The 16,935-nt window shown below is 37.7% G+C and overlaps 1 protein-coding gene across 7 annotated transcripts in view; it reads left to right on the forward strand.

Moving 5' to 3' along the window:
* Positions 1-16,935, forward strand: part of IKZF2 (IKAROS family zinc finger 2) — a 130,887-nt gene that overhangs the window by 91,423 nt on the left and 22,529 nt on the right. For all 7 annotated transcript variants that reach the window (XM_036421176.2, XM_036421172.2, XM_036421171.2 and 4 more), the window contains one exon: positions 4,364-4,531. In XM_036421176.2, coding sequence (XP_036277069.1) covers positions 4,364-4,531 — 168 coding nt within the window. The remainder of the gene's footprint in view (positions 1-4,363; positions 4,532-16,935) is intronic.

Consider the following 16,935-nt stretch of genomic DNA (forward strand, 5'->3'; position numbering starts at 1 on the left):
TTTTCAGTTAAATTGGCTATAGTGTTCATTTTAAGGCTGAAAAAGATACTAAAATCAATTTTTATAAAATTGAGTTAAGAAAATTCACAGAGTATGCTCTCTTGAAAATGTAGGTTAATCAATGTTTCACTTCTGCAGTGACTTTCATGAGGATTGTTGGGTTTAATAGTAGTAATTACATACCTATTCTGTCCATTTGCTATTTACTACTGTAGTAGAGTTGAGTTATTTTGATTCTGAAATCTTCTAATTGACATGGAAAATGTTTCTAAATAGTTTTATATATTTCCACAAGTTCTAGAAATAGGAGATTCACTCAGCTAGTAAAGGCAAGGCGAATGGACTAAGTAAACCATTTAAAATACTCTGCAATTGTATGAACGTTTACTGTTAATGAATGTTTATCAGAGTACTGTAAACCTTCTTACAACTTTCCTGAGATATGGAAGGTTTTGTTAAAGTAACAGTCATTCATGGAGGAGCCTGGGATACTTGCCACATTGTTGACCTTGAAATTATGTTATATATTTTAAAATAGCAATTCTTGTTTGTATTTCTGCTGACCCGGTTTATGCATCTGAGCGGGTCATGACATTTTCTATTCCATTTTAGTACTGGAATAGAATGTCTACTTGAATGTCTTTTATTTAAATTTGATTGAAAAAATGCAGTCAAAGGTTAGCTATTCACCACAAGTTTTCTCCTTGATATGGTGAACTACTGTATTCATTTTAGAACGTCCACCTCTCACCAGTAATTTAGAGCTAGTGTAACATGTGCTACCTTAAATCTTTATACAGCTTTTGGGAAACATATGTTTCTGCCTTTTACCTTATAAAATACCTAATATAAAATTGATAGTGAAAAAAGATATACAACCACCCAACTCAGTAAATGACATGGAGCATCCGATCAAATTCACTTATTTTTCTCTCATGCTCCAATAAAGTGCCAATCCCAGTATCTTATTAATGGGTTAGAGTTATTTCTTTGGCATTGCTGCTTTAGTAGGCAGTCAGGCAATATTGTCATCGGATACACCAGGCACTCTTCATTGGGAATACAGGGAGAAGAAAAGAAGTAGGGACAGTAAATAAATTCACGCATAAACCTCTACTCATGTAAACATTATAAATAGAGAATATCCTTAATCCTGCCCCACTTTGGGGAAATTACTCTCATCTTTGTAGCTTCAAGTTTTCTGCACAATATTCTGTGCATTGCAGCTTCGTGGAGCCCTTCTCCTGCTCTGAGGCCCAGTCTCCAGGTGCTGATTTTCCATATTCATGGATTACTGTGCCATCCAATCCAGGAACACCCTCTGTCTTTGATGCACCAAAGCAAATCGATGCATATGCACTTGCAGTTTAATTGCATATTTAAACAGAGAACTAGAGTTGTATTTATGAAAGTACATCAGATATTGAAATATAATCTATTTATTCCATAAGAATAATAGATAACTTCATCCAGTGAATAACTAAATAGGGTCCTTGAATAGATTAGTAGATTAAAAACAAAACATAATGAGAATGGACCCAGAATGCATCCAGAGTTGTTCATCCAGACTTTTGTACCCACATGCAGGATAATTAGTATCTGATCATTTTAAAAAATCAAGGTAATTCATGCAAAGCAGATCTGTATTCCTCAAAGGTTCATGTGCATTATTGACATTGCCTCTTCCCTCTTATCCCAAAGGGCAGCATGACTACTCGCTTTCATGATGCCTCTTTCTTCATTTCTCCTGGCTATAGGAGCATAGCAGATGCTTGCACACTAAGACTTGCACACTCAGCAATACGACAATATTTCCCAGTATGCCGAGGTCACTTTTTGTTTCTCCAACTCCTTTAAGACTGGTGTGGCTCAGCTGGCTGGGTTCTGTCCCTGAACCAAAAAGTTTCTGGTTCAATTCCCACTCAGGGTACATGCCTAGGTTGCAGACTGGATCCCTGGTAGGGGTTGTGCAGGAGGCAGCCAATGGATGTTTTGCTCTCATATAAGTATTTCTCTCTCTCTCTCTCTCTCTCTCTCTCTCTCTTCCTTTCACTCTAAAAATTAACTTTAAAATCTTTTTTAAAATTACAAAACTAAATAACCCTGATAAGACCCATGGACTTTTAATTAGATGAATTTAAAAAATTGTTTTGAAAAGTTACCATATTATTTTTTTTTAGATAAGAATGATATTAAATGATAAATTTAGTTCTCTAAAATCAGGATTTTAAAATACTTTCATTGTAGGAGGCTTCAAGAAAAATTTAATTAACATACTAGTGGAGTGTTTTCCAAAGGCAAATATGATTTCTGATATTTTTGTTCACCACCCTAATTTAATTCATTTTAAAGTTATTGCATACTGATTTGTTTCTTGTTTGGGAAATTCTACATAGACAGATTTCAAGTGTAAAAATTAAATATTTGGAGTAAAAAATTATGAGTTAAAATAATTTGCTATTTTCCTACTGTCTGAAAATTTAATTTCATAAAAAAAAAAGTGCCTCCTTCTTCCTTTATTATGATCTCCATGGTAGGGGTGGGTAATAGAAAACCCTGATTTTAAAAAGTTGTAGAATGCCATTCCATTGGGGAAAAAATATCAAAGAATCAAGTTAAGTTTATATGTGTGTGTGCAAGTGTGTGCATGTGTGTGTAAAATAATTATTACCAAATTATATTTAAATTGTTGACTATTTTGTAAGACTGCATATGAGAGATTTTAGGTCAAGTATTTCTCTTTTAAACTGTATTTAGTGTTGATTATATTTGTTAGTTTTATCAAATGAATTAAAAAAGTAACTAAAATTAAATATAAGGCAACTTTAACTTTCAACCTAATATAGCAGTTTGGACATTTTGAAAACATAGCTCATAAGATCTCCAGAATTCTTAAGAAAAAAACCTTAACTCTTGCTATACACAGCTACAGATTATACATTTTTATATGAATTTTACTAAATTTCAAAATGAGCAAGCACTATAGAATTAAAGATACACTTGATCTATCAATTTTTAATTTTTTTTAGCCCTTATATCATTACAACATAATGTTCAGTGGCAGCTGCTAACAAGGACAAGTTTATTTTTTTATGCTTTCTAGATTTTTTTAAATTAAAAGGATGACTGTTTGGATTATATTAAAGGTTCCCCCAAATATTGAGGTTTTATTATTCACTGTTATTATGACTGTTTCAGTTAAAGTTATGAAACATGATGAGTCAGTTCAAAATTTTTTTAAACTATTAAAATTGTAATCATTATCTAACTTCAAGCACATAAATGGCCAAATTTATCCAAAAGGGAGTTGTTTTTTTTTTTAATTTTATTCTAAACTTTGAGTTTTAATATGTTGTATTTATATTTTATGTATTAATGTATATGTTTCATATATATCTAGAAAATAAACAAGCTTAAAATAATAGCATTAAAATAATATTTTCTTCGTGGTTTCATTAATCATATTAGTTTGCTCCACTTGCCCATTTTACTTCATCAACTGTATGTCTTTATATTTGATGACATTGATGACAGTTGACGGCAAAGGACTGAACTGATAATTATGGCTTGAAAGGTCTTATAGCAATATCAGTAATAGAATAAAAGACTCCTGTCAAACAGATGGTTTTCATAATAAAAAGACAATAAATAAGAAATGTCTGAATGAATAATTTCCTTGGACTTGCTCTCAGTATGTAAGGAAGTTTTACCAAAGCTTTTACTGTTAGTGAGCAGGAGAACTGAGAGACCTGAGCTGTATTTGGAGATTTTGTGGTAATGAGCTTCGAAACCTGGTTCATTCACTGCAACCCTCTTGTCCCCTGTTAAGAAAATTATCAGCTAAGTGAGAGAATTAGACTAAAGACGTCTTTCAACTCAAAACTGAGGTGATTTTTAAAGAAAGCATGATACAGTGAAGAGAGCAAGATACAGTCACACTGACCGAGATTCGATTTTCAGCTGGAGTACTTATTAGCTCTGTGACTCCCATCAGACACTCTGATACTTGCACTTCAGTTTCCTCATTTGTAAATTTAAAATGCCTGATTATGTCACTGTGAGGACCAAAATATTATACGCAAAACAACCGGTAACAGCAATAAAGTGATGACATCTCATTGTTCAACCAGTTGCCAATCCCATGACTGTTACTCTCTCGAGTCCGTGGCAGAAATCCTGTAAAGGGTATATGAAGGGGGACACTTGACCTAAAGTGTGAGACTTTAGGGAAGTGAGAGGTTAGAGGGCTCAGAAGGGGGGTGAATAGTCTCCGCATGAGGACTGGCTCTAGCTGGCAGTAGATGGCAGATTGGTCCCCTGCACATGACCTGCTGACCTTTCTCCTCCCTGTTCCCTCCTGCAGGTGAGCGGCCCTTCCACTGTAACCAGTGTGGCGCCTCTTTCACTCAGAAGGGCAATCTTCTGAGACACATAAAGCTGCACTCGGGAGAGAAGCCGTTCAAATGTCCCTTCTGTAGCTATGCGTGCAGGAGGAGGGACGCCCTCACAGGACACCTCAGGACCCACTCCGGTAAGTGCCAGCCACTCTCTGAGGAGAAAGCTGAAACACACTGCGGGAGAGAGCCACGAGTCATGCAGAGGACTCAGCTGGCCCATCGCGAGGAGTGACCTAGGCAGTATTTTTTATTAGTGTGCATTGAACAACCAATAAAGCTTGCCCTTCTTATAGACTGGGCTAAAGGGGCACTGTTAACTAGAGTCTCTTATTTTAAATCTCCGGAGTAAGAATTCAGCTGTTACATATGTGTTCTATGATTTTTTCAAATTTTTTAATTATTAACACAATAATTATGGTTAACCCAGGATAATGTGAAATATTATAGTTACATGCTGATGTTATCATAAAAGAGATGAAAGCTATGATTTTTTATTATTATTATTATTATTATTATTATTATTATTATATTTTACTGATTATAACACCCAAGCTGGGGCCTTAGTGGGAAGTCAAATATTGCTATTTTTAAACTTGAAACTATGCTCATTAGAAATTTGGCTGTTAGAGTATATTTTATTTCCTTTTAGTTCCTGTTTTATCTCTCAAACTATAGTCATTGGATGCTCTCTGGAACTGTTCTCTACTTCATAAATCATCATTAAAAATCTTGAAGAAGTTTGATTTTTTTTTTTTTAATGCTAGAATGTAGTACTGGAAAGAAAAGGGATGCTTAGAAATCTGAATGAGTCTCATTTGACTTTTAGCATGAATTGCCATAACCAAGAAGTTAAAGGTGAAAAATTAATATTCTCTTAAGTTAGTTTTAGATGCTCCTTCTATTCCTAGTGACATATTAAAGTTTAATTTTAATATAAAGATAAGATGGAAGTGATGTTTTCATCTACTTTGACAAATTGTATTAGAGAGTGCTATGGACTGTGAGGTAATGTTTGTATTATCTTTCTTTACATTTTTTTTTTAAGTCTTCAGGCTTTACCTAGTTTTTTAACATGAGTCTGAAATGTGTAAAACTATTTAGATATTAACTCAAAGTTGGGGTGGTTATAGAAAAATTAAATTAATGCAAACATTAAAACAACATACTTTATATATTTTAGTTTCCTCCTGACTCAAAATAATTCAATTATTTGCAACTATGCCACTTAATATTTATTTTATTTTGGAATCCTGCTATGAAAAGTATATCTTAGAGTGGTATTTTTATTATCAAGTATTCTTTATGGAAATATTTTTAAGACATGAGTTATTTTCTTAAGCTAGCCATGTATTCTGGCTCATTAATGTGTGGTTAAGTTGACCAAGGGTTATATAAGACATAGCTATCTGTGCACATATCTATTGGATGAAATTGAAGCAAAAATAATTTTAAATACCTGTTTTATTCTTTATAAAAATTGTGTTGCTTTTAATACTGTGATTTAGTGTACACATTTTCTTTACCTGGCATGTGCTATATTCTCAGAAGGTTTGATGCCTGGGGACACCTCTGAAAGACATTCGATATTCATCTCAATTCCTGTTTCCTTGATTTCATGTTTGTTCTCTTAACAGCTCTATCCCTGTAGGTGGTATCTCACAAGTCAAGACATCTTGGTTTTTGTTAGACTGAGCTGGGCACCTGCACTTAGCTTCTTTATGCAAATTAGGCATGGTCCATCTGATGCACCTGGTTGGTGGGTGATAAAGTGAGGAGAGGGAAAGGTGTCATTCCAGAAGTAGGCCACTCATTAGCTTTGGCCAGGCCAAACCCTTAACAGTATGTACACGGTTATGTGTAATTGTCAAGTTTGTGTGTATGAATTGAAGCTGTTTCTGTGAAACTGTATATTTATAGATAAATATATTGTTACTTTGAGGTTCCAAAGAAACCAAAACTGTGGTTTCACTACAACCATGTTGGTGTTGCTATATCAAGGCATGATTTTTGCAGCTATGTATATAGCATACTCAAACTGGCAAATAAAAGAGAGTTTACTGGAGTGATGTTACTGCATCATCAAGGGGTATTATCAGTTCAGTCATTTTCGAATTGGACTCTAAAATATTAGTCATCACCAGTGCTTTTCCTAATAGAGGAAACATGAAGCAAAACTGCTAACGTCCAAGCTTCTAAATGGTCAGAAAGCTCAAGCTGCTCATCATAATGTTCTTCTAGTACCAATTCTATCTTCCCCTCACTGTCCTTGTAGCATGGGCTGGACAGGTTTCATTATCTGATGGGTGACCCAAACCTTATTTCTAGAAGTTCACAATGCTTGTAGTCCTTCCACTTTGTACAAGCACAAGAATAGCTAGGTAAAGGATCTGACCAACATTCAAATAGATTATTTGATTGGTTTGGGTCACCCATCAGATACTCTTGTCCAAATTACTAAAAGCATCTCCATGGTGGATACCTTCTAGAGAGAATTCACATAGGACATGTCATCACCTTGGGTACCAATTCCGAGAGATTTATTCACACAACTCTCCCCCAGACCTATCACCAATTTCCCTGTCTTGTTCTTCCAAGTCTGTGATCATACCATGTAGCATTACCTCAGACATATCTCCTTCCATGCAAAGTGCACAGTCTGAGATTTTGCGAGGGGAATATCCTGTCACTATGCTATTTCGGGGCTAGTCCCCCCTTAGTGGGCCTGTAACACAGTGGTCACAACTCATACCAAATACCATGCAATCCATTCATGAACTAGATTCACAGTATCATCCTCCATTTTTACTTGACACTAAAGATGCCCCATGAAGTCATACATGTGGCTTGAGGAGAGATGATGAAGCAGTAGTCGCAGGTATCAGGGACACCTGCGCTACTGCTCATGAAATCCACCTGGCTTCCCAAACCTGCACGGTCCCAGTTTCATTTAACAATGGAATGCTCGTAGGTACCTCTGATTCAATGACATATTGAGCCAGCTAATAGCTAGTTCATTTTGTGTAGTTTGGGCCACATAGTCATTTAGAGTCTGATGGCCCAGTACTCTCAGTCTTAAACAGAGTCCAGTACTAATATAGGCGGAGTTCTTAAAATGAGAATAGCTATTGGTACAAGACTGTATGTCTTTAAATAAAAAATAAATCTGTACTCTCATACTTCTAATGACAGAGATGTTTTAAAGCCACAGCCATTTCCAAAAAAATCATTGCATTGCTGGAGCTTGGAGCCAAAGGTACAGTATAGGGCAGCTTTCATCACAGCAGAGGCATGCTGCAGATCCTTTTCCTGCCCCAGTTCCTCTTTCAACACCCACGGCCCCGTGAATTCCTGGTACGTGCCTCAGAGCAGCGTATCCAATGTGGAATTCACTTTTCCAAAATCCAAGAGAGCACCATGTTTGTGCCTTCTTCATGGTGACACATACGAGATGCAGCCATTTGTCATTTGCTAAAGAGGATCCATTTCAACACGTCCAGGTCACTGGGCCCGTACCCTTTTACCAAGGCCACAAATCTTTGAGCTTTCCATGGAGATTATCTCCTACCCTCTAGCATATATCTTATTCAGGTATCTGAGGTATTTACTACTTCCTGCTCATCAAGTCCAATCAGTATAGTACCACGAATGTAATGTTCCAGCTTGATGTTCTGTGGGATGTCAAGATGAACAAGATTTCTCTGGACTGTATTATGACAAAGAGAGGAGAGTTGACCTAACCTTCAGGTAAGATAGTGAAAGTATGCTGTTCCTGCAATGTGAAGGCAAAGTGCTTCTGATTATCTTTGTTGATAAGGAATTATTTTTTTTTAAATGGTTCATACCTTCATACCTGGTGTCAGGGGCTATTTTAATGTGATCCAGTGAAGATAATGCACCTAGAGATGCACTTGCCGTTGGCATTCGTGAGGCGATTAAGTCTGCATTCACCCACAGAACCATCTGGGTCTCACATTAGCCTAAAAACACCGCTTCCATGGGGATGTGGTAGGGACCGCCACCCCAGTCTTTCAGCTTTAGTGACAGCTAGTGTCTTGGGCGATGTTGTAGTGCTCCGGCTATGCTCTCCGATGGGGTAGCCACTAGCCACAGATGGCTGTTAAACACCTCAATATGCTGGTGCCACATGCTGAAATAGTTTTGCTTCAATAAAATACAGGGATTGGCAAATGTAGGTTTACAGTTGTGAGTGTGGGAAACAGTTAATAAAGCTGTGGAAATAGTCAGAATCTGGGGGTCTCTTTCCAACTGAACAACTGTGAACCTACATTTGCCCACCCCTGTACATTTACATCAGGGTACCCAGACCTATTTGGACACTTATTGCTGTTCTCTGCAGCCAGAGGAGACAGCTGCCCTCCAGGCTCTCACACACGCAGGCTCTTTCCTCACCCAGGTCATTGTTTGGTGAAGGGAGTGTTCCAGGGCCATGGTAAAGGACAGGCTGAACAGGGTGAATCATAATGGATCCTTTTCAATATTCTTACTTACTTGAGCTTTTGAACTTCCTCCACTCTGCTCTGCCAGGAAAACTTTAGCATTTCAACTTTTTTCTATGTAAGCCATCATGGAATCAAGGATCAATTAATTAGCCACTCCCACCTGCTCAAAACAATATGCTGAACCCCAAATCCCAGGTGAATGCTCGTCTATTGATCAGTTTGGCCAGATCTGGCATCTTAGTTCGCCTTCTTGGTATACAACCCTTAGAATCAATCCATTACATTCCCTTACATGCTAGCCAGACTCCTGCTAAAACAAATCAGAGAAGTTTCCTGAATCCGAATTCAGTGTATAGGCCATCACCTTATGGATCAGGCCTTGGTTTTGGGCTATCTTAGGGTCTAACTTGTGAGCCTGGGGTCAATGGGATGTAATAGGAGGAAGCCCCTCAGTCTTTTATCAGATAGTACCATCTCCTGTCCCACCCTTTTCTCGTCAGTACCCCATTACCAAGACCAGTGACATTGGTTCTACCCATTTTATATAGCATGGCAATTCCATAAGCTTTCAGATCAGATTCTGGAGTTGATCTGCAGCTTTATTTGCCCTGAGGCTTAAGTAAGTTGGGGCTATCTTAGAGCTGACTGAGAAACTTTCTGATATTTTACCTCTGGTCTGACTTGAGCATTCAAGGCCTTCGTTTTGCTCTTTCCCCTTTACATTTTTCTTAGGGTCCTTGTAGTTATGCCACTCTACAGTCTTCAACAGGTGAAGGCCACAGCACCTAATGCCTGGCCTTGCCTCTGCACTGCATTCCATGCCACCAGCAGCAGTAATCTGAGTAATCATGCTGCCCTTACATGCCTAGACTTACCAGGATGCTATTATTTCCCTGGTAAGGAGACCATCCTGTTCTCTTCAAACATGAACAGCCCTCTGGCAGAATGTCATTGTGATGGACTTTGGCTTCAGGCCACTCCTGCTCCCCAAAGTTATCAATCAGGGTTCTGACAACAAAACAGAAAGACACTCAACTGGGAAAAAATCTGGAGACATCCTTGAAAGGACTAATATTTACAAGAGAATGGTTAGGCATAAAGGAAACCAACAAGGGATGGTTGAAGCGCTCTTTGGCAAGCAATAGCAAGAAGTAAATAGCAGCCCCATGTCTGAAGAGGCAAGGGAATAGAGAGGTCACTGGAATGAAGCGAGGTAGGACAGACACATCATGAACACTGACCTTCAGTAGGGGAGTGCACATCTGTTAACCTATGACAGGAATAAACACCTTGACCTCTGCTGGTGCCTCACATTAACTGACCCTAAACAAAAGCCAGAGCACAAAGGATCCCATTGAAGGATCAATAGAAATTAGCTTTCTGCAGAAGCAGAGCAGAGCTATGAAGGCAAAACAGAGAATATGCCACAGATTGACTAAACTTTAAGAACTGGCCCTTAAAATAGCTAGTATAGGGTACTAAGTATAATGTAATGATTTTAACTTTTTGTGAATATTATTAGTAGTAGAAGGTATTTTGCTCCACCCCCCTCACTTCTGGCAATGACTGTTCGCTGGTTCATTGTTTTGTTTTATTTAGCTACTGTGTTTTATGTAACCTGTATTTTAGATTTGAAAATTTTCCATCCAGTGGGTTGGTATCAATGAGCCCAGAGTTGATGGGCACTTAAGTTTCTGTAGAATTTTAAACTTCTCAGGTTAACAATGAAAAAGACTTAGAAAAAAATACTAGTATATGGCATACTGTATAATTTTTATTATCTTTGCCCACCTTTAAGTCTTTAGTATTTGTTTTTATCAACTCGCCTTTATTGAATTTTTCTGAAGTGATAAAATTAGTTTTTATAGAAAGAACTTTCTTTTTATACTTATTTTATCAGAATACTGATATTTTAATAGTTAACATAATTATAATAACAGATTCAGTTCGCATGAATAGGTGTGAGTAGAATCATTACTGACCCTTAGTATCCAATTCAGCTGCCAGAAGTCTATATGTGGGCAAACCAGAGAGGTGCCTCTGAGTGCTAGTGTCAGTGTCTCAGGCCTCCATCTGTGTGCTTCCCAAAGTGCATGGAGAGACATCAGGCAAGAGAGATTCTCACTATCACTACTCCTGTTTCACAGGTCATTCAGGCAGAGCCTGGATTCACACTTCAAATTCTGAACTTTATGCTACAGGATAAATGATAGCTCCATGTTTATTCTATAAATCTCTAGCTCAATTAAATCAATTTAAATGGTAAAGAAAAAAGAATACTATCTGGAAGTCAAGATGTCGACTTCTAGGTTGTAGAATGGGCTTGCTGCAAATGAGCTCTGTGAGTCGGACAAATCACTTAATTGGATCTTTAGTTTCCCTGTGCTGCTAATATTATGTGAAGCTAAATACAAAGTGTTATCTTTTCCTTTTCCCCATGACTTTGCTGGTCAGTCTCTGTGAGCAAACCTTAAAGAGAGTAGTCCCTGTGTCCCAGTTGTTTTTTTGTTTGTTTTTTGCTGTAGTTTGTTTTAACTTTTAAAATAGATTTGCTTTACATGGAATAAGTCGATGTTTTCAGATGATCTTGCCAGGGCCAATATGATTTCTCTGCTACTATCTGCTAACCTAAATCTAAAAGATATCCTTGATTCAGAGAGTTTCTGATTTTCCACTTGTGGTTCCAGACATAGTTTGTTCAATCACAATATATTCCCTTTTAATAAGTGTTTAAAACTCCCTTTGTCTTGCTAAAAACCACCAGAAGTATAAAAGAGTGTTAATTTTTTTTTCTCTCATTGAAAATGAATGGGTTTAAGTGTACAAATCCTGATTACTTATTTGTTTGCATGTTTTAGATTTTCAGTGATAATATTTTTAAATTTTGAAAGGATGCCCAGTTTTGCAAATAATAAAGCAGAGGCCCTTAAAAAAAAATCATCTCTGATAAGAATATAATTTTATTATTTCTAGAAATATATCAAACCAATAGCAGATGCTTTTTTCAGTAGCAGATAATTCCTATCAACAACTCCTATATTTTTTTCCCCCATTTCTTTACTATGATTACGGAAGATATCATAGCCTTTTCAGCTTTGGTTATGGCACTGATGTATCTTAATTCATAACATTTTCCATTCAGGAAATAAAAAAAATGTAAAATGATACAATCTAATTTTTATTTGCACAATGATCATTAGTATTTGATTATTTTTAAAGTATTTTTATTTATTATGGGCTATTTAGAGCTATTTATTTGTCTTGATGCTTGTGTGTGTGTGTGTGTGTGTGTGTGTGTTTTTATGCAGCCCTGGACTCCTATTAATCAAAATAATATTAAAGTACTCCTTATCTTTTAAATCTAGGAGGAACTAAGATTGAATATTTCTTCCTAATTAGCATTTCAGGTTTTTCTCACATACACTAATGCTGTGCCCAAATTAAATATTTAAAACAGCATAGATGAGTATTTATTTTTAATATATGGAAACATATATAATATACATGAGTTATAAATTCCTTTGTATGTATTATAAAAAGAAACAGTAAATATGCTTCTCACACAGTCTCAAATGTTGTTATGCCATATCTAAAACTCACTTGTGGTCATTGGGTTGTACTGGATTCAGATTATTATATAAAAAAAGTATGTATTGCATAAAAATGAAATCTTTTAGAAACATTTAAAAATGAAAAGTCCTAATGTTTGTTTCAAAGAAATTTGTTCATTGACTCATATTCAACAAAAAACATATTCCTTAATACTTGCATATTTTTAAGATACTTGTTTGTTTTAACACTATTATATTGTATCAAAATCCTATATAATAAAAGGCTAATATGCAAATAGACCAAACGGCAGAACAACCAGTCCCTATGACACACACTGACCACTTGGGGGCAGATGATCAAATCAGGAGCTGCCCCTGGTGGTCAGTGCACTCCCACAGAGGGAGCGCTGCTCAGCCAGAAGCCCTGAGCTGGGCTCACAGCTGGCAAGTGCAGAGCTGTCAGTTGGACATCTCCTGAGGGCTCCCAGACTGCGAGAGGGTGCGGGCCAAGCTGAGAGACCCCCTCAAGTGCATGGATTTCATGCACCAGGCCTCTAGTATATAAATAAAATATCTTTGCATAAGCAGATCAGTGCAGTGTTTTTCATATATATCTTTTTTGTTCATCTCACTTTAAGAAAATAAAAATTCATGTTTTTAATAAGATTTTATATAAAATTCACAGTAAAACCATTGGATTCCATGAAACGGTACCTGATGTGATTTTTTTATTTAGATGTGTCACTTAAAAGTAAATACTTAGTAAAAATAGTTCATCTTACACAGTCTTGTGCCGCTTAACAACAAGGGATGCATCCTGATAAATGTGTCCTTAGGCCATTGAGTTGTTGTGCAAACATCACAGAGTGCACTTCTATAAACCCAGAAGGTATAGCCTACCTCTGTAACTGGATGTGAATCCTTTTATACCCCTGGCAGCACATGCTCATTTACACCACGTCACACCTGCGAGGAATGCACGGCCCTGCAAACTTATGGCGGCTACCACATCACTAGGTGATGGGAATTTTTCAACTCCGTTATAATCTTACATCATACATGTGGTCCCTCGTTGACTGAGATGTCATGGTGTGCGGGACTGTATGTCAGTATCAGAAAACTCTGGAGTAATAGCTCTTTGAGGACTTCCTTGACTTAGGGTCAGTAAGTCTACATTTCTGAACAAATATCTAGTTTATTTTCAAACACCTCAGGAATGAATGTTTGATTTTTACAATACTGCTTTATAACCTGTTCAGTGTTTTCATAGTTTTCAGCTTAAGAAGTTAGTTCTTTATGTCTGATTATTGGTTTAAAGCTATTTTGTCCTATAAAAAGGGTCTGGACCAGATGTGCCACGTAAATGTCCTTCTGTTAAAACAACAACAAGTCTCTCCTTGTTGTACAGTTTTAGTTCTCTTTATAAGGACTGTCTTTTTTATTTTTTAAGACCCTATAATTCCAAGGACTTTATTTTATCCATAAAAAAATAGATCAGAAATATTGATTGCTTATATTTGTTGCTAATATTGATTCTTTTAAAATTGTATAGGGTTAAATAATGCACTGCTGCAAACTCACTTAGAAGTTTCCATTTTATTTTAAACACTAGTTTGCCTTGTTCAGTGATGCCCTAAACCATAAAATAAAATATGATGACTCACCTCCTCTTGACTATACATGGATGTCCACCCTTAATAGAATGTTAAACCAACCAACAGGCATTTTAAAAGTATAAACTATGTGCTCTTAAGGAAGCCAGTAAGAAGAGATAGCTTTCTCCTCGTATTCAAATTTCTTGAAAATAAAAAGTAGCATCTAACCTGGATTGAGTTAGGACAAACCTTTGACTGCATTGTTAAAGAAACGATTTAATGTCACGTTCTAGTTTTAAGTGTCAAATGGGCAAGTCTGTTAATTCCTCATGAGAACAAGGTACCCTCAAATACACTGTGGCTTCTTACTAAAGGATTCACTGCCACAGCTACAGTGCTTCCTCAAGCTGCTGACTGATGCTGATCAGGAATTCCATTACACTAAAAGGTGTTCTGGAGTGCACGGAGCACTTGTAATCACTCACTCTTCTTTCCTAACACCCCCTCTTTCCATCTTGTTTTATTTAAATTATCGTCCTTCTCATCTCTGCTTTTGCCTTCTATTCTTTCATCAGTCTCATAGATTTTTCCCCCCAGTCCTTCAAAGTTCACGCCACTATTATTTCACTTCATTTTTTAAAGAGATGGCCTGAAAAAAGAAGTACATAAAAAAGTACCTTTAGTTTATATTACATACAAAATCATTTGTATAACATGAAATTACTACAGGTTCTAGATACTAACAGTACTGGTTATTCTGCGAAATGGGTGGAGAGCAAAAAAGAAATGTCTGAGCCGGCACCAGTTTGGCTCAGTGGATAGAGTGTTGGCCTGCGGACTGAGGAGTCCCGGGTTCGATTCCGGTCAAGGGCATGTACCTTGGTTGCGGGCACATCCCCAGTAGGGGGTGTGCAGGAGGCAGCTGGTCGATGATTCTTTCTCATCAACGTTTCTAGTTCTCTATCCCTCTCTCTTCCTTATGTAAAAAAAAAAAAAAAAAAATCAATAAAAAAAAGAAAGAAAATGTCTGAAAATTAGGTATTTGGCCAAAAGATTATCATCAGTTATATTCATATTGATAGTATTTTAAAACCGGATCACCTTGACTTTTCTATCAGATCTGCCAAAGAGATCCACTTAAAAAAATAACTAATTCATGGGCCAGTATATAATGATAGCCATCCTGGATTATATGATGCAGGTTCAGAAGTTGAATCTAGTGGAACTCATTCATGACAGTGATGGTGCATTAAGTGCAGGCTTCCCAGGGGAAGGAACTGTTCTCACCTGATTGTAGACCTGGCACCTGGCCCACTTTCTCGATGATCTCCCAAGTGTGAACTCTCTCCACTCCCCCCCTCCCCCCCCCCTGCTTGGCTTCCTGGAGGTGGATTACACTGCTAGTTACACAAGCTGTGTCAGTTGCACAGATGATTTATATAACTGTGCCATGCTGATTTCCCCCTTCTAGTCCCAATAGATGCCCATGGTGCCTTCTCTACATGCTTTGCGATAAATACCGAAGAGAGAAGATAGAATTAGTATCTTTATTCCTGACTCTTAAAGCGTACCCATAAGGCCCTGCCTTTGGGCTGCTATCAGGAGGAAAGAGCCACTGTCAGTCAGGTCAGCAGGTAAAACAACTCATGGGATTGCACCCACTAGAGCACTTTGTTTTTTCCAGACACATAATCATTCTGCAGGCTACCCTATGTTCCTTATTTTAAAAATAATAAAATAAAAACTTAACATATGGTAGTATATTTTAAATGGAATTTTTTTTTCAAGTAACAGTAGTCAAACTCCTTTAAATTCCAGACACTTATTTCTAGAAGGAGCCGTTGAAGATAAGCCTTTCTTCTGTAGCATGCATTCAGCCGATGCAGCGCTTCACTTTGGCGCAGCAGCCTTCATTAGATCAGGTTACTGCTGGGAACTTCCCTCCTTGCCTTTTCCTCTTCCCGGGCGTTCTAAAGAAGAGGGCAGGAATCACGGCCCTGTTTCTCCTCCTCCTCAGTCTTCTGCATTCATGGCTCTCATTCCCAAGTTGGCTGTCACTGTTTCACACCCTATGTGGATGTTGGGGTGGACAGTCTGAACTTGTGGCCAGTTCACTTTTTCCCTTTCGCATCGCTGAGTCTGCGGGCCTGGCTTCTTTGAAACTCTAGGTCAGAAGTGGAAGGGCTGGGTGCCAACTTCATTACTCACTCAGTGTCCAAAAGGGCACATCACACGGGTTTTTTTGTGGTGGGGGTGGGGTAAGCTAACCTCCACCCTCCTTCTATTTCCCTACTTGATCCTTGTGTGTGAGTCAAGGAAACCTGTTCATCCACAACCTGTACTATCTTGCCAGATCTTGTAAGTAAACTCCCAAATGTTAGAAAGTCATACAAAGGAGGTACATACAAACCAATATCATCCATTATCCTATATAATGAAGAGGAAATATGCAAATTAACCCTCAAGCCCTCACAAGATGGATACCTAGGACCAGGCAGGCAGGGGGGGTAGTGAGGGATGACCAAATGACTGAAGGCTGCATGGGGTGACCAGGTCAGCAGGGGGGTTAGTGAAATACAACCAAATGACTGAACAGCAGGCTGAGTAGGGCAACCACAGGCCGACAGGGGAAGGCCACCACCAGTGGTGGTGGCAGGAGACGGGGTCTGCCACTTTCAGGGGCTGCCGCAGAGGGAGGCCAGACTAAGGCTTAGGCCTGCTTCCAGAGCCCTCCCCTCCCCAAAAGTGCACGAATTTTCATGCACTGGGCCTCTAGTATGGTATCTAAAGGAAAGTGAGTGCATTTAATGTTATTAAAAGAAAATAAATGTGATAGATATATGCATACTGCTCTGTTGCTGATTCTGTATGTGTTATGGTAAATATGTAAATGGTAATATATTTTCTTTATATAGATGTGCTTTATATATCT

The sequence above is a fragment of the Pipistrellus kuhlii genome, unplaced genomic scaffold (assembly GCF_014108245.1).
Source record: "Pipistrellus kuhlii isolate mPipKuh1 unplaced genomic scaffold, mPipKuh1.p scaffold_m20_p_7, whole genome shotgun sequence".
In the NCBI taxonomy this organism is placed as follows: Eukaryota; Metazoa; Chordata; class Mammalia; order Chiroptera; family Vespertilionidae; genus Pipistrellus; species Pipistrellus kuhlii.